General features: G+C 41.8%; 1 protein-coding gene across 6 annotated transcripts in view; it reads right to left on the reverse strand.

Moving 5' to 3' along the window:
• ZMYND12 (zinc finger MYND-type containing 12) overlaps nt 1-26,839 on the reverse strand; it is a 53,036-nt gene that overhangs the window by 15,892 nt on the left and 10,305 nt on the right. For 3 of the 6 annotated variants that reach the window (XM_035251064.3, XM_035251063.3, XM_002750694.6), the window contains exons 2-4: nt 24,415-24,556; nt 22,492-22,663; nt 1,628-1,797 (exon numbers count right to left, since the gene is read on the reverse strand). In XM_035251064.3, coding sequence (XP_035106955.1) covers nt 1,628-1,797; nt 22,492-22,663; nt 24,415-24,477 — 405 coding nt within the window. In that variant the 5' untranslated portion in view covers nt 24,478-24,556. The remainder of the gene's footprint in view (nt 1-1,627; nt 1,798-22,491; nt 22,664-24,414; nt 24,557-26,839) is intronic. The other 3 variants (XM_035251066.3, XM_035251065.3, XM_078331414.1) reach the window with 1 other exon arrangement.

Raw genomic sequence — 26,839 nt, forward strand, 5'->3', positions numbered from 1 at the left:
TAAAATGCAATAAAAAAAAATTGACAAAGTAAAAAAAAAAGAATTGTATTAGTCAGGGGCCCAGGTGGAACCAGATGGCACCCTCAAAAGATTGCCTGAGGCTAGGTGCCGTAGCTCATGCCTGTAATCCCAGCACTTTGGGAGGCCGAGGCGGGTGGATCCCGAGGTCAAGAGATCGAGACCATCCTGGTCAACATAGTGAAACCCCATCTCTACTAAAAATACAAAAAATTAGCTGGGCATGGTGGCATGCGCCTGTAATCCCAGCTACTCAGGAGGCTGAGGCAGGAGAATTGCCTGAACCCAAGAGGCGGAGGTTGCGGTGAGCCGAGATCGCACCATTGCACTCCAGCCTGGGTAACAAGAGCGAAACTCCATCTCAAAAAAAAAAAATTACCTGAAGTTAGTTTAATGGAATTATTATTATTTGACATGTAGAAGGGTTAAGACACCAACAAGGGCTAGGGAAAAGCCATACAAGTGAAATCAAGGTCTAGTAAAACACCAGGGGGTTCCAACAGCAAGAAACTATTACCTTCCTGACACCTGAAACAGCAAGGGGAGGAAACAAGGTTATCAGGGTCCAGCAAGAGCTAGCACTATGGAAGAAGGTTGCCTGACAATAACTGTGGCACAGAGGAACACTGTTCCTGCCAGATCAGGGGTGGGGCAGAGAGGCAGTATAGAAAATCAGTGCCCCAGCCTCTTTCTCCTCCTAGTCTCCACTCCCCTGTTTTGCCTCCCATTTTCCAAACCCAACCAAAGGTAGAGAGCAACGGAGTCCATAGAGGTTGTGTCGTCCACAGAGGTCCGACTCCCAGGACATAGAGTAGGGCTGCGAATGGATATGGGGTAGGGGGATTTAAAGAGTAACCAGCATAAAATTTAATCTATGGACATTTTACAGGCAGGCAACCAGAGGAAGGGCTGAAGAGAGGCTGAAGAAAGAACCAACCTGCATGGAGACTACAGTCTGAACCTACACTAACTCAGATTTCATGCCCAGGAACTCTTTTCTCTGGTAATATTTTCCAATACTGAAATCCTAATAGAAACCTCTTAAATTTTGAAAGAACAATTCAGTTATTACCCTCAACATCCCATCTAACCTCTATACAGTTTCATCATTGAAAAGTGCTTTCTTATAAATCTAGCTCTTTTAAATTTAATAACCAACACTCTGAAGTATATTAATGTTATTTTAAAAAATAATAGCCAACATACTATACATATATTGTCCTATTAATCTTTGCAACGACCCAATAAGGTAGAGACTATTTTATTATTCCTGTCTTACAAGTGATGAAAGGGGTTAAACAAATTTTCCAAGACTATGTAAGCTAATGAAACAACAGCTGGGACTACAAGCAAAGCCTTTCTCTTGACGAGTATGCTGTTTTGCCTTCCTCTACTCTTCGGGGCAACTGAAAATTCAGAAATATGTGCCCTGGCCAAGGTTGAATAGCCAGGAAGTCGAAATGCTTAAACTCAGGTTGTTAGAATTGGGTTATTACCAACATCCCACTAAATAATCAGTTGTACACAGAAAGTTTTAGAGAAATGCACAGTTTTAAAAAAATTAAGCAGATTTTGGAAATATCCAGGTGTTATAATTTAGCTTGTTTACATCATTGGCCAGATGATAACGGGCTTCTTTGTAGTTTTTCTTGGCTATATAGAGAAGTCCCAGGTTCCGATGCAGTAAAGAGTGGGTGGCATGACTACAGTCAGTTGATTTGAGGACTGTCCACTGGGCTTGGAATAGATATTCTTCAGCCTGATTGATTCGGCCCAGACCTGCCCAAAAGCAGAAAAGAAGGTTACAATTCATATGCTAGCCAAAAAACACATGATGAAATATAAGTCATTATCCATTCACTCACATATTCATTGACTCAAGTATTTATTAACACAAAAACTCATACAGGAATGTTCATAGCAGCCTATTTGGAGAGTAAAAAAAAAAAATAGAAACTATGTAAATGTCCATCAGCTGATGAGTGGATAAACAAAAGGAGCATCTCCATATCCATCTCATCTCCATATCCGTAAGTGAAATATTGCTCAGTCATAAGAAGGAATGAATTAGTGATACCCACTATAATGTGGATGGACCTTGAAAACACTGTTAAGTGAAAGAAGCCAGACACCAAAGGCCACGTGTTATATGATTCCATTTATATGAAATGTCCAGAACAGGCAAATCCATAGAGATGGAAAGTAGACTAGTGGTGGCCAGGCACCCACAGGGGGTCCAATGCAAGGGAGGCACTAAGAGGGAGTAACTGCTGACAATTACAGAGTTTCTTTTAGGAGTGATGAAAATATTGTGGAATTAGATCATGGTAATTGCAACATAATCTTCAGAATGTGCCAAAACCACTGAATTGTCCTTTTTTTTGAGACAGAGTTTCACTCTGTTGCCCAAGCTGGAGTGTACTGGGGCAATCTTAGCTTACTGCAACCTCGCCTCCTGGGTTCAAGTGATTCTCATGCCTCAGCCTCCCAAGTAGCTGGGACTGTAAGCATGTGCCACCACGCCTGGCTAATTTTTATAATTTTAGTACAGAGTGAGTGTTTCACCATGTTTGCTAGGCTGGTCTAAAACCCCTGACCTCAGGTGATCCACCACCTTGGCCTCCCAAAATACTAGGATTACAGGCATGAGACACTGCGTCTGGCCTGAATTTGTCCTTTAAAAGGGTGAATTTTATGATATGTGAATTATATCTCAACTGTGAAATATATATATGCATATCTAATACCCTTTATGTGCCAGACCTTGTGTTAAGTGATGGGGATTCAAAGTGCAACATGAAAACAAATATATGTAAAATATAGAATAATTGCAATAAAAACACAGGCTTTGGAAGTGTGAGAGGATAGGAAATGTTTAATTCGACAGATGAGATGGGGAGGGATGCTGAAGCAGAGTCTAAGCTGGGTTTTGAGGATGAATGGAAGTTTCCCAGATAGATAAGGCAGAAAGAGCATCCCAGGCAGAAGTAACTACATGTACAGTGTCATGGAAATATGAAATATGAAACACATTATGTTCAGAGAATTATACAGAGTCATAGCTGCAGGGAATTGGTTCCAGAACCCCTACCAGATACCTAAATATAAGGATGCTCAAGGCTCTAACATAAAATAGTGTAGTATTTGCATATAGCCTATGCACATTCTTTCATACACTTTAAATCATCTCTAAATTACTTATAATACCTACTACAATGTAAATGCTATGTAAACATTTGTTCTACTATATTGTTTTTGTCTTTTTTGAATTAAAAATTTTTTAACCTTTTTTTGTTTTTAAGCCCACAAGTAACATTGTGTATTGTTTTTATTTGTTTCATTTTAAATCATTGTATTATTTTAAAAACAATTTTGATCCATGGTTGCTTGAATGGGCAGATGCAGAACCTGCAAATACGGAGGGCTGACTGTATTGGCCTGTGATGCTGGAGAACAAATTGTGAAGGACAGAGTGGCAGAAAATGGGGCTATGGTGGTAGGCGGCAGGCAGGTCATGGAGGGCTTAGCGAGTTATGCCAAGGAACCTGATGCATGTGGATTAAAGACTAGAGGATTTTCAAAAAGGGCAAGAGAATCACATTTAAATTTAGAAAGATCCTCTGTGGAAGTGGGACCAGAGGGGAGGAATAAAGATAGAAGATTCACTGGAAGATGTCTGAAATAGTTCAAAAAAGCACTCTTCAGAGCCTGAACCAAGACAGTGAATGAAGATGGAGGAGATCCAGAAGAGACAGGAGGAAGAATGGATAGCACATAGTTACTAAGTGATGCAGAAGAGAAAGGAAATCCACCTTTATTGCTAACATTCAGATACTCTTGACACTTAAAGCTTTTTGTTTATTACATATCATCTTTACATATACAGTGGCCTGCCTACCTGCTTGGCTCCTAGGGAAATTTGTCAGAAATGAATAGAAAGCTACTGCGTCAGCGTGCTGCAGGGCAGGAGGCGTGCTCTGGGGGTAAAGCATTGGTGTGACGGGTGCTGCAGCAGAAATGGCACCAATGAAGAATTAGGAGATAAGGACATGAACCCTTCATAAGCTAACCTTCTGCTCTTCTGTGTCCTTGCTTCCCGTCAGACCTAGTTCATAGGTAAGCATGCTTTTATTCCAGTTGTAACCCTACATCACTGAATTAAAGGAAAAGAGATGAAGAAGAAGCAGTCTACAAGAAACAGCAAGTAACTTTGCTTGATGGAAGGTCAAAGTGTAAACTAAAATGGGAAACTACTAGATTAAGGCAAGAGGCCTAGTCCCTGATCCTGGCTTACGTGAACATGGCAAGTCACATTTTCCCTCTAGGCTTTGTCTATAAAATAAGAGGTTTAGACTGAAGTCCTCCCAAATCTGAAGAAGCAAATGACTCTTAGCAAAGATTGTTTAGATAGGGAAAAAAATGGTACAGAGAATTGACAAATACTGGAAATTTAAAATTTTCACCATCCAGTTCTCACTCAAGGAGGCAATGCCAAAGAAAGAAGACTCCAAGGCCCAGCTGAACTAGCATCTAGTCCTAAAGGAGAATAAACTGTGAGGCTAGAGAAAGGTGAAAAGAATGGGCTGCTACTAGCCCATGAGATTACAGTCAGAACTAAGCTTGTGACCGGTGGGTGCATAAGTTCAGGTCTGCCTCTTGTGGACAGTGCCTGCCTGGAGAGGCATAGGGTGAACTCAAGGTGATGGAGACATAAAGGAAATGACGCTATCCCTTAGGGTGATTTTAATAGTATATGGAATTGAGAAATGACAGCCACTTAAAGACCAGTTTCTGAAGGGTGAGTCAACAGGCTCACACTGGGTTAGTGGCAGATCTGAGAGATATTACAGGGGAAGATTTTGCAGGACTTGGTGATGAAAGTTAAGGAACATAGAATACAGCAGTCACAGCTGAGTCAAAGGCTGTGGCTGTGAAGTGCTCAGGGGAAGAAAAGGGAATGTGCATTTATTGAATACTTGTTATTTGCTCAACACTGTGCTAGTCCCTTTGCATCTGTGGTCTAAGTCTGCCAATAGCCCTGTCAAGTAATTATCAGATGAGGAATTTGAAGAGGAGGCAACTTCAACTAACCATATATTCAACTAACCATATATTCACCTAATTGACTAAGTCTCTATCATGATCCATGATGCTCAGCGTGCACTGAGACATGATCCCTGACTCCAAGAAGCTTAAAATCAAGTGAAGTAGGCATACAATAAATAGACAAAACATGAGTGCTGTGAAGAAAATGAATAGAACACAATGACCAAAATCCTAGTTCACTGTAGCCTCTACCTCCTAGGCTTAAGCAATCCTCCCATCTCAGCCTCCCAAATAGCTGGGACTACAGGTGCATGCCACCATGCCTGCCTAATTTTTTTTTATTGAGATGGAGTCTTGCTCTGTTGCTAGGCTGGAGTGCAGTGGCTCAGTCTCAGCTCACTGCAGCATCCACCTCCTGGATTCAAGCAATTCTCCTGCCTCAGCCTCCCAAGTAGCTAGGACTACAGGCATGTGCCACCCCGCTCAGCTAATTTTTGTATTTTTAGTAGAGACAGGGGTTCACCATGTTGGCCAGGATGGTCTTGATCTCTTGACCTCATGATCTGCCCACCTTAGCTCCCCAAAGGGCTGGGATTACAGGTGTGAGCCACCGTACCCAGTCAATTTCTTTTTTTTTAAGAGATGAGGTCTTAAGGCTGGGCGCAGTGGCTCACACCTGTAATTCTAGCACTTTGGGAGGCCAAGGTGGGTGGATCACCTGAGGTCAGGAGTTCAAGACCAGCCCGGCCATTATGGTGAAACCCCATCTTTAAAAATTAAAAAAAAAAAGAGAGAGATGAGGTCTTGCTAGGTTGCCTAGGCTGGTCTTAAATTCCTGGGCTCAAGAGATCCTCCCATTTCGACCTCCCAAAGTGCTGAAATTACAGGTGTGAGTCACCACACCTGGCCAGTTCAAGCAGACACCTGAAGGTTGATCAAAAGCCAGCCACGTATAAGAGAGGAAATAGCATCCCAGGGAGAAGGAACCATGTGTGTGAGAGCTCTGAGTGACGAAGAGCTTGGTGCCTACGATCACCCAGCCAGTAAAGAAAGAGCTGAGATTTGAACCCAGGCTCTCCTGCTTCCAAAGTGCTGATAACAGTAGGGGAAGATGAGTAGGTGGCTCCTCCTCGAAATGTTACTGAAACTGTCATTTCTAGTGGATTAAAATTTCAAAAATTTACCAAAAAAAAAAGGAAAGAAAAAAAGCTGAATATCTGTTACCCTTCTACTCCAGTCTGAAGGAGTCTCTAAGATGGGAAAGAAATGTGCACAGGGAAGAGATTTCTTTAGACTTCCAAAAAGTTTAGCAAGATTTTAAATCAATGGCTGTGTAGTTACAGTGAAATTTTCCTTTTACACAGCACTTTCCAGACTTCAAAGCACTTTCATGGTCATTACACTCAAATTCATTTCATCCTTAAATGAATCCCGTGAAGAGAACTCAGATTCAACACATACTCAAACAGTGCTCACTAGGTTTCAGGTACTGTGAAATTAATTTTTTAGTGACTTCTCTGTGCTAAGTACTGGGCTGAGCATGAAGACATACATGATGAGTAAAAATAGACATAGATCCAGTTCTCCCTGAGCTTACAATTTGCTGGAGCAGGGAGACAATTAAATAATTTCATCAATGAATATAATTATTAACGGAGTAAGTGCTCAGAAGAAAGGAGTAGGTCTTTAAATGAGTATATTAAAAAAGAGACCCGGCTGAGTGTGGTGGCTCACACCTGTAATCCCAGCACTTTGGGAGGCTGAGGAAGGTGGATCATTTGGAGTCAGGAGTTCAAGACCAGTCTGGGCAACATAGTGAAACTGTATCTTACTAAAAATACAAAAATTAGCTGGGTGTGGTGGTGTGTGCCTGTAGTCCCAGCTACTTGGGAGGCTGAGGCAGAAGAATCACTTGAACCCAGAAGGCAGAGGTTGTAGTGAACTGAGATCATACCACTGCACTCCAGCCTAAGCAACAGATTAGGCCTCTGTCTAAAAGAGAGAGAGAGAGACCCGATTTGGTCTGGAGGCCTGGGAAAGGCTTCTAGACAAGCGGGTAGTAAACCTTGAGCTGAGACCTGAAAGACTAGGAGTTGATTCGGTGAAGGGAAGGGGAGGAGAAGTGGAGAGAGTGGCTACAGAAAAGCCTTTCAGTGCAAGAAAATCATTGTGCTTATGAGGAACTGAGAGAAGTCCAGTCAATGTAACTGAAAGGGAGGGAGAAAAGAATTCAAGAGAGACAAAATGATAGAATTGAGGTGAGAAAATTTGCTAAGGGCTAGAACAAGCAGAGCCTCATAGGTTGCTTTAGAAATTTGATTTAGGGGGAACGATCCAAGATGGCTGATCACTAACATCTCGGGATTGCAGCTCCCAGTGAAAGCGCAGAGAACAAGAGGATGCCACACTTTCAGACAAATTTTTGTTGCTCACGGAGCAGAAGATTCCCAATAGAGGAGCCGCACAGGTCACCAGCACGACTCTTGTGGCCAGCGCAGCGGTTTTGCCGGCACCTCAGCGCGGCAGCTCTTAGCGCGGAGTAAACGGGACTAGTTCCCCTTCTGACCGACATTTGGAGCTCTGGGAAGGCAGAGTCACCTATTATGGACTCAAGAAGGAAGCCAGACTGGAGATTCCTGGGCAGAAAAGCACCATCAGTCTTAACGCCGCTATTTTGTCCGGTGCAGTGGGTTGCTCATATTTTAGCCCTGGGAATTAACAACTTGGATGTCCACTCAGAGACGAAAGTTGGTAATTACAAAGATGACAGGTGGATAAATTTACAATGATGGGAAGAAACCAGCGTAAAAAGGCTGAGAATACTCAAAATCAGAATGCCTCTCCCTCTAAAGAGGATCACAGTTCCTCATCAACAAGGGAACAAGGCTTGATGAAGAATAAGCGCATCCCATTAACAGAATCAGGCTTCAGAAGATGAATAAGAAACTTCTGTGAGTTAAAAGAACATGTTGTAGCCCAATGTAAAGAAACTAAGAACTCTGAAAAAAGGTTTGACGAAATCCTAATGAGAATCGATAGTTTAGAGAGGAATATAAGTGAATTAATGGAACTGAAGAATACAATACAGGAACTCCGAGAAGTATGCACAGGTTTAAACACTTGAATTGTTCAAGCAGAAGAAAGGATATCAGAGGTCGAAGTCCAACTTAAATAAAATGAGAAGACAAGATTAGAGAAAAAAGGATAAAAAGGAATGAGCAAAGTCTCCAAGAAATGTGGGACTATGTGAAAAGACCAAATTTACATTTGATAGGTGTACCTGAATGTGACAGAGAGAATGAATCCAAGCTGGAAAATATTCTTCAGGATATTATTCAGGAAAATTTTCCTAACCTAGCAAAACAGGACAATATTCAACCCCAGGTAATACAGAGAACACCACAAAGATATTCCTCAAGAAGAGCAACCCCAAGGCACATCATCATTAGATTCACCATGGTTGAAACGAAGGAGAAAACACTAAAGGCAGCCAGAGAGAAAGGTCAGGTTAATTACAAAGGGAAGCCTATCAGACTTACAGCAGATCTCTCAGCAGAAACCCTACAAGCCAGAAGAGAGTGGGGGCCAATATTCAACATCCGTAAAGAACAGAACTTTCAGCACAGAATTTCATATCCAGCCAAACTAAGCTTCACAACTAAAGGAAAAATAAAATCTTTTATGAACAAGCAAGTACTCGGAGATTTTATTACCACCAGGCCTACTTTACAAGAGCTTCTGAAAGAAGCATTACACATAGAAAGAAACAACCAGTATTAGCCTTTCTAAAAATATACCAAAAAGTAAAGAGCATCAACATAAAGAAGAATTTACATCAATGAATGGATAAAACAGCCAGTTAACATCAAATGGCAGTAACCCTAAATTTAAATCGACTAAATCCCCCAATCAAAAGATACAACCAAAACCCAACAGTATGCTACATCCAGACCCATTTCACATGCAAGGATACACAAAGACTCAAAGGGATGGAGAAAGATTTACCAACCAAATGGAGAGCAAAAATAAATAAATAAATAAAAAGCAGGAGTTGCAATTCTCATATCTGATAAAATAGATTTTAAAGCAACAAAGATATAGTGGTAAAAGATCAATGCAACAATAAGAGCTAACGATCCTAACACCCAGATACAAAGAGACTTAGACTCAATGAGACAGAAAATTAATAAGGATATCCAGGACTTGAACTCAGATCTGGAACAAGTAAACTTAATAAATATTTATAGAGCTCTCCACTTTAAATACACAAAATATACATTCTTGTCAATACCACATCACACCTACTCATAGGTTTAAATGAAATATTGATTGGCCATTATTAATACCCATTTTTTTTAGAATAAAGCAACATTTCCGTTCTCTCTCCCTCTTTTTCTTCCTCTCCACTACTTTTTTTTCTTTCCTTCTCTTACAAAAAAAAAAAGAAAGAAACTTTATTTAGGGCCGGGCGCAGTGGCTCACGCCTGTCATCCCAGCACTTTGGGAGGCCGAGGCGGGTGGATCACGAGGTCAAAAAATCTTGGTCAACATGGTGAAACCCCATCTCTACTAAAAATACAAAAAATTAGCTGGGCATGGTGGCACGTGCCTGTAATCCCAGCTACTCAGGAGGCTGAGGCAGGAGAATTGCCTGAACCCAGGAGGCGGAGGTTGCGGTGAGCTGAGATCATGCCATTGCACTCCAGCCTGGGTAACAACAGGGAAACTCCGTCTCCAAAAAAAAAAAGAAAAAGAAATTTGATTTAGAGGAGTGATTTGGTCACATTTTTGTATGCAAACTAGATTGGAGGGAGACAAGAGAAGATGTAGGAAGACGAATTCGCAGGCAGTGGTCTAGATGAGAGATGATGAGACTTGGGCAAGGTGACTTTTCCAAAATTCCATAGGTAGTCAGTGTCAGAGATAAACAGAACCTGGGCTGTATTTCCTTGCCCAGTCCTTTTCTCATTAGTTTGGAGGAAAGACAGTCTGGATCGGGGTATCAGATCTGAGCAGGGTGAGCAGGGCATTCCTGCAAGCAAACAGTCTGGTATGGGGAGTTGGAACCCACACAGGTGAAGAGGGATTCACACAGCAGAGGCAGCCTGGAATGGGCAGTCAGAGCCCAAGGTGGGGGAGGAGGTATCAGTAAGGTGGAAAGGATGGAGTTAGAGACGGGGGATTGGTTTAGACAGGTGAACTGATTAATACATAAATAAACTAATGAAAGTGGAAGCGTAAGCAAAGGGAGTTGCAATTATGGAATGGGAGCAAATCAGATTGGACCCTGTGGTGCTGTATTAGAGCTGGATGAAACAGTTTAGACTTGTGGTCATACAGCTATTGATGTAGATATATAGATATAGGCCGGGCAGAGTGGATCACTTGAGGCCAGGAGTTGAGATCAGACTGGCCAACATGGTGAAACCCGGTATCTACTACAAATAAAAAAATTAGCCAGGTGTGGTGCCGGATGCCTGTAGTCCCAACTACTTGGGAGGCTGAGGCAAAAGAATTGCTTGAACCCAGGAGGTAGGGGCTGCAGTGAGCTCAGATTGTGCCACTGTGCTCTAGTCTAGGTGATAGAGTGAGACTTGGTTTGAAAAAAAAAAAAAAGATATATAGATAGAGAAACAAATACAGATGTAATGTGTGTCTATATATACCCATTACTGTATTTAAACTTACTCCCTAACTCTGTCCTCTGAGAAGGCCTGGGAGCAGTAACACCCCAATGGCATGAGTACATCTAGTGCTTGGCTCTTGGCTTCTGAATTTCACTTTCCACTAAAAGAAATCAGGGATCTTTAGAGGTATGTTCCATAAAGCAAGAAAGTGATCAAAGAACAAATGGCATTGTATCTAGGAGATACAGAAGCCAGCTTGAGTGGGGGCTGCCCCTAGTCACATCAGGGACAGTTTGAACATCAAATTAATGATAGTAATAAATTTAAGCCCATTGAATAAAATAGGAAACCAAGAGTCAATACTGACATAAATAACTGAATGAATACATTGACAATTTGATGAGGAATGGGATATTTATATGGTTTCAGAGGACCTCCCTATGAAATGAAAATTAAAGTTATTAATTACAGAAGGGGGAAAGAGTAACATTATAGGGAGGAAGCCTGGCAGATACCATCCTAATAATATAATTAAAATGAACATCATCAGTAATGGAAAAAAATGAAACCATGACAATTTTTAGGATGGGATGAAAACACAGCATCACCTCTGTACTGTTTTTGCCAAAAATCCATAACCTAAGTGTTGTTATTAGGAAATATCAGACAAACCAAAATTGAAAGATGTTTTATATAATAATTGACCTGTAACCTTTAAAAGTGTCAAGGTCAGCCAGGCGTGGTGGCTCACGCCTATAATCCCAGCACTTTGGGAGGCTGAGGCGGGTGGATCACGAGGTCAAGAGATCAAGACCATCCTGGTCAACAAGGTGAAACCCTGTCTCTACTAAAAATACAAAATATTAGCTGGGCATGGTGGCGCGTGCCTGTAGTCCCAGCTACTTGGGAGGCTGAGGCAAGAGAATTGCTTGAACCCAGGAGGCGGAGGTTGCGGTGAGCCGAGATCGCGCCATTGCACTCCAGTCTGGATAACAAGAGCGAAACTCTGTCTCAAAAAAAAAAAAGTGTCAAGGTCATAAAAGTCAAGAGAAGGCTGGGAAACTATTCCAGAGTTTTGTTGCCAACACATGGCAACAAAATGAAAAGTGTGATCCTGAACTGTATCCTTTTGCTATAAAAGATGTTACTGGGAAAATTCAAGAAACTTGAATGGGATCTTCTTAAATGATAGGGTCCCTTTGTGTGATTCCCACGAAGACATTCTCCTTCATAACCACAATATAATCTGTCTTATCTACTAAGGGGATCCTTCTTCTCAATGGGGCCCCCTTAGTAGATGAGGTTGTATTGTGGTAATGAAAGTATTTGTGGGAATCACACACTGAAGTATTCTAAAGATAGGGAACCAAGTAAGCCACCTACCCTCAGAGGACAGAGGGCTCAAGTGATAAAGGTTATTTATATCGTACTTAATTTAACAGTTGTACTTTTTGTTTTTTAGATAGAATCTTGCTCTGTTGCCCAGGCTGGAGTGGAATGGCGCAATGTTGGCTCACTGTAAGCTCTGCCTCCCAGGTTCAAGTGATTCTCCTGCCTTAGCCTCCCAAATAGTTGGGATTACAGGTGCCTACCACCACACCCAGCTAATTTTTATATTTTAAGTAGAGACAAGGTTTTGCCATATTGGTAAGCCAGGTCTCAAACTGCTAACCTCAGGTAATCCATCTGTCTCAGCCTCCCAAAGTTTACAGGCATGAGCCACCATGCCCGGCCAACAGTTTTACTTTTTTTTTGAGACGGAGTTTCACTCTTGTTACCCAGGCTGAAGTGCAATGGCGCGATCTCGGCTCACCACAACCTCCACCTCCTGAGTAGCTGGGATTACAGGCATGCACCAGCAGGCCCAGCGAATTTTTGTATTTTTAGTAGAGATGGGGTTTCACCTTGTTGACCAGGATGGTCTCAAATCTCTTGACCTCATGATCCACCTGCCTCAGCCTCCCAAAGTGCTGGGATTACAGGCTTGAGCCACTGCACCCAGCCTAGTTTTACTTTTAAAAAAACAGTTTTTCTTTTAAAAAAGCATTTTTTTTGGGCCAGGTGTGGTGGCTCACACCTGTAATCCCAGTACTTCAGGAGGTCAAGGCAGGTGGATCACAAGGTCAGGAGTTCAACATCAGCCTGACCAATATGATGAAACCCCATCTCTACTAAAAATATGAAAATTAGCTGGGTGTGGTGGTGCATGCCTGTAGTCCCAGCTACTTGGGAGGCTGAGGCAGGAGAATTGCTTGAACCTGGGAGGTGGAGGTTGAAGTGAGCCAAATTGCACCACTGCACTCCAGCCTGGGCTACAGAGCAAGATTCCATCTCAAAAAAAAAAAGGACTTTAAAAAATGGTGGCTATCAAAATTATGAAGTATTTTTTAAATGGTGGCTACTAAAATGTATGAAGTGGTAGCACAGTGCCTAAAACACCGTAGATGCTCAAGAATATCAATTCCTCTCAAAATGCTAATTTTCCTTTTATAGTAGCTACCACTAGGGTATCTTCTAAGTCTGTTCCATACTCTCAGAATTGCCCCTCCCATCGATAGGGGTGGGCTCCTGTATTTCTGAACTATGTGACCCTGATCCCAGGCAATATAGGTGGATCCCACACTCAAGCCATGTCAACAAAATTGGAAATCAGAAGCTAATAGTGTCTACTGCCTATCACAAAATATAAAACATGTAACTTGAAAAACTCCATCTGACATTTTCGGGTAGCTGTCTTCTACGATGAGCATAGGGTAGACAAATCTGGTCTACAGAAAGGGAAAATAATGAAGCAGATACCCAGAGAAAAGCAGATGCAGGAGACAAGGCCCAAAAGAGAAAGAAAGGTGCCTGCCTTGGTTCCTTACAGCATTCTAATTCTAGTCCCTCATGAAGCCTCAGCTCCCTCATAAAGTTCCTCCTATTTGGAAGTCAAATTGTCTCTATTTGCAAATGACATGATTGTATATTTAGAAGACCCCATTGTCTCAGCCCAAAATCTCCTTAAACTGATAAGCAACTTCAGCAAAGTTTCAGGATACAAAATATGTACAGAAATCACAAGCATTCCTATACACCAATAACAGACTTAGGCCGGGTGCAGTGGCTCAAGCCTGTAATCCCAGCACTTTTGGAGGCCGAGACGGGTGGATCACAAGGTCAAGAGATCAAGACCATCCTGGTCAACATGGTGAAACCCCATCTCTACTAAAAATACAAAAAATTAGCTGGACACAATGGCGCGTGCCTGTAATCCCAGCTACTCAGGAGGCTGAGGCAGGAGAATTGCCTGAACCTAGGAGGTGGAGGTTGCGGTGAGCCAAGATCGCGCCATTGCACTCCAGCCTGGATAACAAGAGTGAAACTCCGTCTCAAAAAAAAAACCAGACTTAGCACCAAATCAAGAACAAACTGCCATTTACAATTGCTACAAAGAGAATTTAAAAAAATACCTAGGAATACAACTAACAAAGGATGTAAAGAAACTCTTCAAGGAGAACTACAAACCACTGCTCAAGAAAATAAGAGAGGACACAAACAGATGGAAAAACATTCCATACTCATGATTAGGAAAAATCAATATTGTGAAAATGGCCATACTGCCCAAAGTAATTTATAGATTCAACACTATCCCCCACCAAGCTACCTGTGACCCTTTTCACAGAACTGGAAAAAATCACCTTAAACTTCATATAGAAGAAAAGAGGAGACCGACTCAAGATGGTGCGGTGAGAACAACCCAGGATTAAAGCTCTTGGTGAACGCGCAGAGGGTGAGTCAGGGCCGCATTTCCAGGCAGATCTTTTTTGCCCACAGAACGGGGAAATTCCCAGGTATAAAAGAGACGCAGGATGCCAGCGCAGTGGTTTTGGCTGGTGCAGCCAGCGGCCGCTGCAGCCAGCGGCTGGCGCTGCAGCGCAGCGGTGCTCCACAGCACTCTGCACAAAGCGCACTGGTCCGGATGCCCTGTTGAACCGGCAATCTGAGACTTGAGAGGGCAGATTGGCATATCCATCTGATTGAACGGGACTTGGACAGTGAGCCAGGCCAGGAGATTCCAGGGAAATGGCCTTTGGGCCAGGGCAGTAGGACAAACAAAAGGGCGATTCTAAACGCTCCGGTGGAGAGTTTCACTGCGGGCACAGCTGAACCCAGGATGGTGCAGCTCAGTGGTGGAAGGGCGTTTGCCATTACCGAGGCAACCCGCCCCTACTGAGGTACACTCCCATTGCTGATGCAGCCTGCCATTGCCGAGGCAACCCGCCACAACAGAGAGACTCCGCCACAGGGTATAGCCTGTGGCAGCAGGGCGGAGACCGCAGCAGCAGGGCAGAGCCTGCAGCAACAGGGCAGACCTCACACCAGCAGGGCAGAGCCTTGGCAGGCAAATAGTGACTAGACTGCCTCCAAGCTGGGCAGAACAGTGCAACAAACACTCATAAAAAAAACCCCAACCCCTCGAGACAGAGCATCTGAGAAAAAAAGGGGTTTTTTAATGAGTTCTGCTGCAGCAGAATTAAATGTAGCAGCCTAACAGTCCTGAATGAACAACAGAGCTCACAGATCAGCACTTGAGCTCCTATAAAGTACAGACTGTCTCCTCAAGCAGCTCCCTGAACCCTCTATATCCAAAAGACTAACATTTGGCAGGCATCATCCTGGGACAAAGATAGCAGAAAAAGAAACTGGTAGCATCCCTCACTGTTCTGCAGCCACTATAGGTGCACCCCAGACAAGCAGGGCCTGGAGTGGACCTCAGCAGTCGAACACTGGAGGGGCTAGACTGGTAGAAGGAAAACCAAGTAACAGAAATACTTCATCATCAACAATCTGGCATCCACTCAGAGACCCAATCAAAAAGTCCGCAACTACTCAGATGACAGGTGGATAAATCCACAAAGATGGGAAGAAACCAGTGCAAAAAGGAGGAAAATACCTGAAACCAGAACACCTCGACTCCTACAAAGGACAAAAACTCCTAACCAGCAAGGGAACAAACTTGGATGGAGAATGACTGTGACGAAATGATGGAATTCGACTTCAGAAGGTGGATAATGAGAAACTTTTGTGAGCAAAAAGAACATGTTTTAAATCAATGAAAAGAAACTAAGAACCTTAAAAAAGATTCGAGAAAATGATAACAAGAATGAATAACTTAGAGAGGAATATGAATGAATTGAAGGAGCTGAAAAAAACAATACAAGAACTTCATGAAGCATGCACAAGTTTCAACAGCCGAATCGACCAAACAGAAAAAAGAATATCAGAAGTCGAAGATCAACTCAATGAAATAAAACTAGAAACCAAGACTAGAGAAAAAAGCGCAAAAAGGAATGAACAAAGTCTCCAAGAAATGTGGGACTATGGGAACAGACCTAACCTACGTTTGATAGGTGTACCAGAAGGGGACGAAGAGAATGAATCCAAGCTGGAAAATACTCTTCAGGATATTATCCAGGAAAATTTCCCCCACCTAGCAAAGCAGGCCAACACTCAAATGCAGAAAATACAGAGAACACCACAAAAATATTCCACAAGAAGAGCAACCCCAAGGCACATAATCGTCAGATTCACCAGGGTTGAAATGAAGGAGAAAATACTAAGGACAGCCAGAGAGAAAGGTCGTGTCACCCACAAAGGGAACCCCATCAGACTCACAGCAGATCTCTCGGCAGAAACTCTACAAGCCAGAAGAGAGTGGGGGGGCCAATATTCAACATCCTTAAAGAAAAGAACTTTAAACCCAGAATTTCATATCCAGCCAAACTGAGCTTCCTAAGTGAAGGAAAAATAAAATCTTTGCGAACAAGCAAGTACTCAGAGATTTTGTCACCAACAGGCCTGCTTTACAAGAGCTCCTGAAAGAGGCACTACACATAGAAGGGAACAACCAGTACCAGCCATTCCAAAATCACACTAAATGCTAAAGAGCATCAACATAATGAAGAATCTGGATCAACTAACCGGCAAAACAGCCAGCTAGCATCAAAATGGCAGGATCAAATTCACACATAACAATATTAACCCTAAATGTAAATGGACTAAATGCACCAATCAAAAGACACAGACTGGCAAATTGGATAAAAAACCAAAACCCATCGGTGTGCTGTATCCAGGAAACCCATCTCACATGCACATACACAAAGGCTCAAAATAAAGGGATGGAGGAAGATTTACCAAGCAAATGAAGAGCAAAAAAAAGCAGGAGTTGCAATTCTCATCTCAGATAAAATAGACTTTAAAGCAACAAAGATCAAAAGAGACAAAGAAGGCCATTACATAATGGTAAAAGGATCGATACAACAAGAAGAGCTAACGATCCTAAACATATATGGACCCAATACAGGAGAACCCAGATACACAAGGCAAGTTCTTAATGACTTACAAAGAGATTTAGACTCCCACACAATAATAGCGGGAGATTTTAACACTCCACTGTCAATAATAGACAGATCAACCAGACAGAAAATCAACACAGATATCCAGGGCTTGAACTCAGACCTGGAACAAGCAAACCTGATAGACATTTACAGAACGCTCCACCCCAAATCCACAGAATAATTCTTCTCAGCACCACATCACACCTACTCAAAAATTGACCACATAATTGGAAGTAAAGCACTCCTCAGCAAATGCAAAACAACTGAAATCATAACAAACAGTCTCTCAGACCATAGTGCAATCAAGTTAGAACTCAGAATTCAGAAACCAACCCAGAACCCCACAGCTTCATGGAACCTGAACAACTGGCTCTTGAATGTTGACTGGATAAACAATGAAATGAAGGCAGAAATAAAGAAGTTCTTCGAAACAAATGAGAATGAAGACACAACATGCCAGAATCTCTGGGACACATTTAAAGCAGTCTCTAGAGGAAAATATATAGCAATAAGTGCCCATATGAGGAGAATGGAGAGATCCAAAATTGACACCCTATCGTCAAAATTGAAAGAGCTAGAGGAGCAAGATCAAAAAAACTCAAAACCCAGCGGAAGACAAGAAATAACTAAGGTCAGAGCTGAACTGAAGGAGATAGAGACACGAAAAACCCTTCAAAAAATCAATAAATCCAAGAGCTGGTTTTTTGAAAAGATCAACAAAATAAACAGACCACTAGCCAGATTGATTAAAAAGAAAAGAGAGAACAACCAAAGAGATGCAATAAAAATTGATAAAGGGGAAATCACCACAGATTCCACAGAAATTCAAACCATCATCAGAGAATATTACAAACAACTCTATGCACATAAACTAGTAAACCTGGAAGAAATGGATAAATTCCTGGACTCCTGTGTCCTCCCAAGCCTAAACCAGGAGGAAGCTGAAACTATGAATAGACCAATAACAAGGTCAGAAGTCGAGGCAGCAATTAAGAGCCTACCACACAAAAAAAGCCCAGGTCCAGACGGGTTCACAGCCGAATTCTACCAGACACACAAAGAGGAGCTGGTACCATTCCTTCTGAAACTATTACAAATAATCCAAAAAGAGGGAATCCTTCCCAAATAATTTTATGAGACCCATATCATCCTGATTACAAAACCCGGCAGAGACCCAACAAGAAAAGAAAACTTCAGGCCAATATCCATGATGAACATAGATGCAAAAATCTTCAATAAAATATTGGCAAGCCGATTGCAACAGCAAATCAAAAAACTTATCCAACATGATCAAGTAGGATTCATCCCGGGGATGCAAGGCTGGTTCAACATACGCAAGTCTATAAACGTAATTCACCACATAAACAGAACCAAAAACAAAAACCACATGATTATCTCAATTGACGCAGAGAAGGCATTTGACAAAATTCAACAACCTTTATGCTAAAAACCCTCAATAAACTCGGTATCGATGGAACGTACCTCAAAGTAATAAAAGCTATTTACGACAAACCAACAGCCAATATCATACTGAATGGGCAAAAACTGGAAGCATTCCCTTTGAAATCCGGCACTAGACAAGGATGCCCTCTTTCACCACTCCTATTCAATATAGTACTGGAAGTTTTAGCCACAGCAATCAGGCAAGAAAAAGAAATAAAGGGTATTCAAATAGGAAAGGTGGAAGCCAAATTGTCTCTATTTGCAGACGACATGATAGTATACCTAGAAGACCCCATCGCCTCAGCCCATAAACTCCTGAAACTGATAAGCAACTTCAGCAAAGTCTCAGGATATAAAATCAATGTGCAAAAATCACAAGCGTTCCTCTACACCAATAACAGACTTAAAGAAAGCCAAATCAAGAACAAACTGCCATTCATAATTGCTACAAAAAGAATAAAATACCTAGGAATACAACTCACAAGGAACGTAAGGGACCTCTTCAAGGAAAACTACAAACCACTGTTCAATGAAATAGGAGAGGACACAAACAGATGGAGAAACATTCCATGTTCATGGTTAGGAAGAATTAATATCGTGAAAATGGCTATACTGCCCAAAGTTATTTATAGAATCAACGCTATCCCCATCAAGCTACCATTGACTTTCTTCAGAGAACTGGAAAAAACCACCATGAACTTCATATGGAACCAAAAGAGAGCCCGCATAGCCAAGTCAGTTCTAAGCAAAAAGAACACAGCAGGGAGCATCAGACCACCGGATTTCAAACTATACTACAAGGCTACAGTAATCAAAACAGCATGGTACTGGTACCAAAACAGAGATATAGACCAATGGAACAAAACAGAGGCATCGGAGGCAACACAACATATCTACAACCATACAATCTTTGATAAACCTGACAAAAACAAGCAATGGGGAAAGAATTCCCTGTTTAACAAATGATGTTGGGAAAACTGGCTAGCCATGTGCAGAAAGCAGAAACTGGACCCCTTCCTGACACCTTACACTAAAATTAACTCCAGATAGATTTATGACTTAAACATAAAACCTGGCACCATAAAAACCCTAGAAGAAAATTTAGGCAAAACCATCCAGGACATAGGAGTAGGCAAGGACTTCATGAATAAAACACCAAAAGCATTGGCAACAAAAGCCAAAATAGACAAATGGGACCTAATGAAACTCCACAGCTTCTGCACGGCAAAAGAAACAGTCACTAGAGTGAATCGGCAACCAACAGAATGGGAAAAAATGTTTGCAGTTTACCCATCTGACAAAGGGCTGATATCCAGAATTTACAAAGAACTCAAACAGATATACAGGAAAAAACAAACAAGCCCATTCAAAAATGGGCAAAGGATATGAACAGACACTTTACAAAAGAAGACATATATGAGGCCAACAATCATATGAAAAAATGCTCATCATCACTGGTCATTAGAGAGATGCAAATCAAAACCACATTGAGATACCATCTCACGCCAGTTAGAATGGCGATCATTAAAAAATCTGGAGACAACAGATGCTGGAGAGGATGTGGAGAAATAGGAACACTTTTACACTGTTGGTGGGAGTATAAATTAGTTCAACCATTGTGGAAGACAGTGTGGCAATTCCTCAAGGCCTTAGAAATAGAAATTCCATTTGTCCCAGTAGTCCCATTACTGGGTATATATCCAAAGGACTATAAATCGTTCTACTATAAGGACACATGCACACAAATGTTCATTGAAGCACTGTTTACAATAGCAAAGACCTGGAATCAACCCTAATGCCCATTGATGATAGACTGGATTGGGAAAATGTGGCACATATACACCATGGAATATTATGCAGCAATCAGAAACGATCAGTTCGTGTCGTTTGTAGGGACATGGCTGAATCTGGAGAACATCATTCTCAGCAAACTGACAGAAGAACAGAAAATGAAATACCACATATTCTCACTCATAGGCGGGTGATGAAAAATGAGAACACATGGACACAGGGAGGGAAGTACTAAACACTGGGGTCTATTGGGGGGAAAAGGGGAGGGCCAGCGGTGGGGGGAGCTGGGGAGGGATAGCCTGGGGAGAAATTCCAAATGTGGGTGAAGGGGAGAAAGGAAGCAAAACACACTGCCATGTGTGTACCTATGCACCTGTCTTGCATGTTCTACACATGTACCCCAAAACCTAAAATGCAATAAAAAATTAAAAAGAAAAAAAAAGAGGAAAAGAGAGCCCACATAGCCAAGTCAATTCTAAGCAAAAAGAACAAAGCTGGAGGCATCACACTACATGACTTCAAACTATATACTACAAGGCTACAGCAATCAAAACAGCATGGTACTGGTAACAAAACAGAGATATAGACCAATGGAACAGAACAGAAGCCTCAGAGGCAACGCCACACATCTACAACCATCTGATCTTTGATAAACCTGACAAAAACAAGCAATGGGGAAAGGATTCCCTGTTTAATAAATGGTGTTGGGACAACTGGCTAGCCATGTGCAGAAAACAGAAACTGGACCGCTTCCTGACACCTTACAGTAAAATTAATTCCAGGTGGATTAAAGACTTAAACATAAGACCTAACACCATAAAAACCCTAGAAGCAAACCTAAGCAAAACCATTAAGGACACAGGCATAGGCAAGTATTTCATGACTAAGACACCAAAAGCATTGGCAACAAAAGCCAAAATAGACAAATGGGATCTAATTAAACTCCAGAGTTTCTGTACAGCAAAGGAAACAATCATTAGAGTGAACTGGCCACCAACAGAATGGGAAAAAATTTTTACAATCTACCCATCTGACAAAGGGCTAATATCCAGAATCTATAAAGAACTAAAACAGATATACAAGAAAAAAACAAACCCATTCAAAAGTGGGCAAAGGATATGAACAGACACTTTACAAAAGAAGATATATATGAGGCCAACAAACATATGAAAAAATGCTCATGATCACTGGTCATCAGAGAAATGCATATCAAAACCACATTGAGATACCATCTCATGTCAGTTAGAATGGTGATCATTAAAAATTCTGGAGACAACAGATGCTGGAGAGGATGTGAAGAAATAGGAACACTTTTACATTGGTGGTGGGAATGTAAATTAGTTCAACAATTGTGGAAGACAGTGCAGCGATTCATCAAGGACTTAGAAATAGAAATTCCGTTTGACCTAGCAATCCCATTACTGGGTATATATCCAAAGAATTATAAATTCTTCTATTATAAAGACACATGCACACATATATTCATTGCGGCACTATTTACAATAGCAAAGACCTGTAACCAACCCAAATGCCCAGTGATGATAGACTGGATAAGGAAAATGTGGCACATATACACCATGGAATACTATGCAGCCATAAAAAACGATGAGTTTGTGTCCTTTGTAGGGACATAGATGAACCTGGAAACCATCATTCTCAGCAAACTTACACAAGAACAGAAAATCAAACACCACATGTTCTCACTCATTGGCGAGTGTTGAACAATGAGAACACATGGACACAGGGAGGGGAGCATCACACACCGGGGTCTCTTGGAGGGGACCAGGGGAGATACAGTGCAGGGTAAGGGTTGGGGAGGGATAGCATGGGGGAAAATGCCAGATATAGGTGATGGGGATGGAGGCAGCAAACCACATTGCCATGTATGTACCTATGCAACAATCCTGCATGTTCTTCAAATGTACCCCAGAACCTAAAGTACAATAAAATACATATGAAAAAAAAGTTTTTCCTTTTTGTGCAGGCCAGCTTTAGTGGATTTCTGCCAGTCGTAGACAAAAGTCTGTGCCATCTCCTTCTCCACCTTGTGCTAAACTTTACAGCAACCCTGCTATTCTACAATAGGTGTCTTGGTGCCACTTTAAAGGGCAACTCTTTGATCACTGGTGTGACTCAAACGTATTACTACTTAAGGGATACAAGGATCTCAAGTTGGTTTCACTCACCAAGGCTGGCCTCGGCCAACAGCAGGTAAGCAGGCACAAGCTCTACGGAGCTCAGGCCGTACAGGTTCACACGGAAGCGAAGGGAATGCAAAGCTGCTGGTACAGCATCTTCGTGTTTCCCTTCAAAGAGGTATTTCTGGGCTACAGTGTAGCAGAATTCAATCAAATACTTCTGTGGGAGAGAGAAACAGACTTTCTGAGACAGTCTGCAGTTAAAGGCAAAGGTGGATGCAGATGGCCCTGGGGACAAGGCCAACACCTAATGACCCAGTTAAAAGCACGTAGTGAGCCTGTCTGTATTAGAGTAGATGTGAGGTTCCAGATAGGTGATATAAGAAGGTAAATTCCGGGCTATGTGTTCCTTAAGGTCCAGAAACGTATCGTTACATCTTAGTTCTGTGTTTAATATAGATGAATGCTCAATATAGAATTATCAGATGAATAAATGAGTATTATTCTTACAGTTGTAATAAAACTTTAGCAAAGCTAGCATGTCTCAGGACAATCTGAAACTTTCTGCCTTCCTAGTTAATTTTGAGAGAAGCATCTCATTTTCCCTTCTGGAATTATCCTGTTTAGCAAATATCACAAAAAACCTTTAACTCTACATTGTTCTAAGGCCACTGTCCCAGTGTCCTAACACTAAAATGAATGGATCTTATGTGTAGAGATTTATGGCTTATAATAAGGGGCTAATTTTACAGAGTGACTGAGATGTTCAATACTCAATAATACTCAACATTATATATAATAATATTGAATAATATTCAATGCTCTATAATACTCAACATTATATATTATATATGTTGAGTATTATAAAATATTTATTTTATAAACAGCATGGTACTGGTACCAAAACAGAGATATAGACCAATGGAACAGATATGTATTTATAAAAATATAAAAAAACTAACTTCCTTTGTTTATTTGGTAGTATATCCATATATCATTTTTTTTTTTTTGAGACATTCACTCTTGTTACCCAGGCTGGAGTGCAATGGCCTGATCTCGGCTCACCGCAACTTCCGTCTCCTGGGTTCAAGCAATTCTCCTGCCTCAGCCTCCCGAGTAGCTGGGACTACAGGTGTGCACCACCATTCCCAGCTAATTTTTGTATTTTTAGTAGAGACAGGGTTTCACCTTGTTGACCAGGATGGTCTCGATCTCTTGACCTTGTGATCCACCCGTCTCGGCCTCCCAAAGTGCTGGGATTATAGGCATGAGCCACCATGCCCGGCCTGCCATATATCATTCTTAACCCTTCCATTATGTGGCCAGGTTCTTGGCTTCTGTGGATGTTACAAGGTGAACTGTGTCCCTCGCCAAAATTCATGTGTTGAAGTCCTAACCTCTGTCTCTTACAATATGACTATAGTCAGAGCAAGGGCCTGTTGGGAAGTGATTAAGTTAGAATGAGGCCATTAGATGGGCCCTAACCTAATCTGACTTGTGTCTTTATAAAAAGAGGAAATTGGACACAGAAAGAGATACCAGGGATGCTTGCACACAGAGGACCATATGAAGACACGTCAGGATGACATCCACCTGCAAGCCAGGAAGAGAGGGCTCAAGAAGAAACCAAACCTGCTGACCCCTTGATCTTGGGATTCCCAGCCTCCAGAGCTGTGAGAAAATAAATATATGTTGTTTGAGCCACCACCCAGTTTGTGATATTTGGTTGTAACAGCAAATATCAAACTAATGCAGAGAGTATTTAGTAAATGTGTAAATACCAGACTAATAGAGAGTATTTAGTAAATGTGGAAAACAACTAACTGAATGGTAATGAGGACTTAAAGATATAAAACAAAGTTTTTGTCCTCAGTGAGGTTACAGTTTAGTGATCTCAACACAGTTCAACCCTTGTCTTGAGCAGCTTCACTGTACCTATGATGTAACCATGGAAAGTGCCATAGGCCCTACCTGCCGCTGCTGCAGCTGCTGCAGGCCATGCTGCCGTTCTTCCTCTGAATTGTAGAAGGGCATGGAAGTGCGCAGTGGAATCAAGAGCTGACATATCTTCTCATGAATGCTGTCCCAGTCAGCTTTCTGATGGACCACCCCACTGACAATAGAAACATAGACTTCATGATCTTTATATTTGGTGCGACTTAAGATTCCATTAGCCCTCCTACTGGCCTATCCCTAGACACCAGAAAAGTCAGCAAACACCAACCAGACAGGGAGCTCAAAGCCATTTCTGAGACTCAAATCTCTTTCCTTTCATGTGGTTATCCAATAGTATAAAAACTGCGTTGGGACTGGAGAGTATGTCATTTCTGCGGGCACACATTCACATTCTGAAGTCATATAGGGATGTTGTGGCTATTCAGCTTAACTGATAACAACAAAGGCAACTTTAATTCTATTTTTTTTTTTTGAGGTGAAGTCTCACTCTGTGTGACATGGTAAAAAGCCCCATAAACCTGCATACCTCAACCATACTTTGGCTTTCTGTTTAAACTGCTCTCTGTAACCCAAATGTGACAGGCAAGCAATCCAAACCCACACGATTTTGGCCCCTGCAACTTGTAATTTCCACTTTACCCAGACAATGTGTAAACAAATGCTTATCTTAACTTTTGTGAACCGCTTAAGTAACAATCAGAATGTCAAAAGTCCCCTGGCCCTCATAATGTCCGGAGCCCCTCATCCTCATCTCCACCCAGGAGGTAATTTACAGAATCTACTACCCCTCGGAATGTCTAAAGCCCCTCACCCCCACCCCTGCCCCTCACCCTCACTCCCGAGGTGGTTGTATGGGTAAAAAGTTCTTGACACCCTCCTTTCGGGGCCACGGGTTGGAGAGACTCGAGTCCTCCATGGCCGCCGGCAATAAAGACCCTGCAATTTGGCATACTTTTGTCTTAGCGTTGACTTTGTACGCTCGCTCCACTACAACATTTTGGAGGCCCAGCTCACTCTAGTACAATATCTGTCACTCAGACTGGAGTGCAGTGGTGCGGGGGTGCAATCTTGCTCACTACAACCTCTGCCTCCCAGGTTCAAGCAATTCTCCTGCCTCAGCCTCCTGAGTAGCTGGGATTACAGGCACATGCCACCATACCCAGCTAATTTTTGTATTTTTGGTAGAGATCTGACCTCAAGTGATCTGCTCGCCTCCGCCTCTCAAGGTGTTGGGATTACAGGTATGAGCCACTGTGCCCGGCCAACTCTACATTGCTTTAAGGTTATTTTCAAGATGTGTAAACACTGAAGCCTATGGGTTCAGAGTCTTCCTCTTAAGGAAAAGAAAGAAAAGGAAAGGAAAGGAATTCACTTTTTTTTTTTTTCCTGAGACAGTCTTGCTCTGTTGCCCAGGCTGGAACTTCTGGGTTCAAGTGATCCTCCCTCCCTCCTCAGCCTCCCAAAGCAACTCCATACTCGGTTAATTTTTAATTTTTTTGTAAATACAGGCTCTCATGTAGGATGGTCTCAAACTCCTGGCCTCAAGCCATCCTCCCATCTAGGCCTCTCAAAATGTTGGGATTACATCGGCATTTGATGAGGTTTTAGGAGACCTTTTACAACATGTGTTCCTATAACCATGTTGCGGTGCTTCAAAGAGCACCACTAGCTTTGTCTTCTGTGCTCCAGAGGGACCATTTGCATAGAAACCACTGTGAATGTCCCCCAGCTCTAGTGGTACAGCAAGTGGTCTTGCATGTAACTATTCAACTCTTCGAAAACAAAACAAAAATCTGTTATTTCTTTTTTAAAGGTAAGGAAGCATTGGTGTGGAGAGATGAAGGAGTTGCTCTAAGCCTGTACTCCAAAGCCAGTGTTTTTCAACCCTCCAGCAAAAAGTACTGTGACAGTTTGGTTTACATCACAGCTTTTCTATTATACGTGCATACTTATTTTTAAACATTCAATTAGACAGTGCAGATATAGAACATTTGCATCACTGCAGAATTCTATTGAACTGCACTTCTACAGAGTAGCTAGTAAAATCTCCTAAATAAATGCTTCTACGAATGACTGAAATCTATTACCCAATTCTGACACTTCCTCCAATAATTCGTTTTTACATTTTTAATTATAATTGACATGCCATAAAATTTAAAAGTGTAAAATTTAGTGTTTGTTAGTATATTCACAAGGATGCATAGCCATCACCCTAATTCCAAGGACATTTTCATCACCATTTACAAAAAAAGAAAACATTAAAAAAAAAAAAAAAACTACACTGGTCAACCACCATTTCCATTTTCCCCTCCTCACACTGATGCCCAGCAACCACCAATCTACTTTCTGTCTTTCTAAATTTGCCTATCCTGGACATTGCATGTAAATGGAAACAGACAATATATGGCCTTTAATGTCTGGCTTCTTTTCCTTAATGTTT

The sequence above is a fragment of the Callithrix jacchus genome, chromosome 7 (assembly GCF_049354715.1).
Source record: "Callithrix jacchus isolate 240 chromosome 7, calJac240_pri, whole genome shotgun sequence".
In the NCBI taxonomy this organism is placed as follows: domain Eukaryota; kingdom Metazoa; phylum Chordata; class Mammalia; order Primates; family Cebidae; genus Callithrix; species Callithrix jacchus.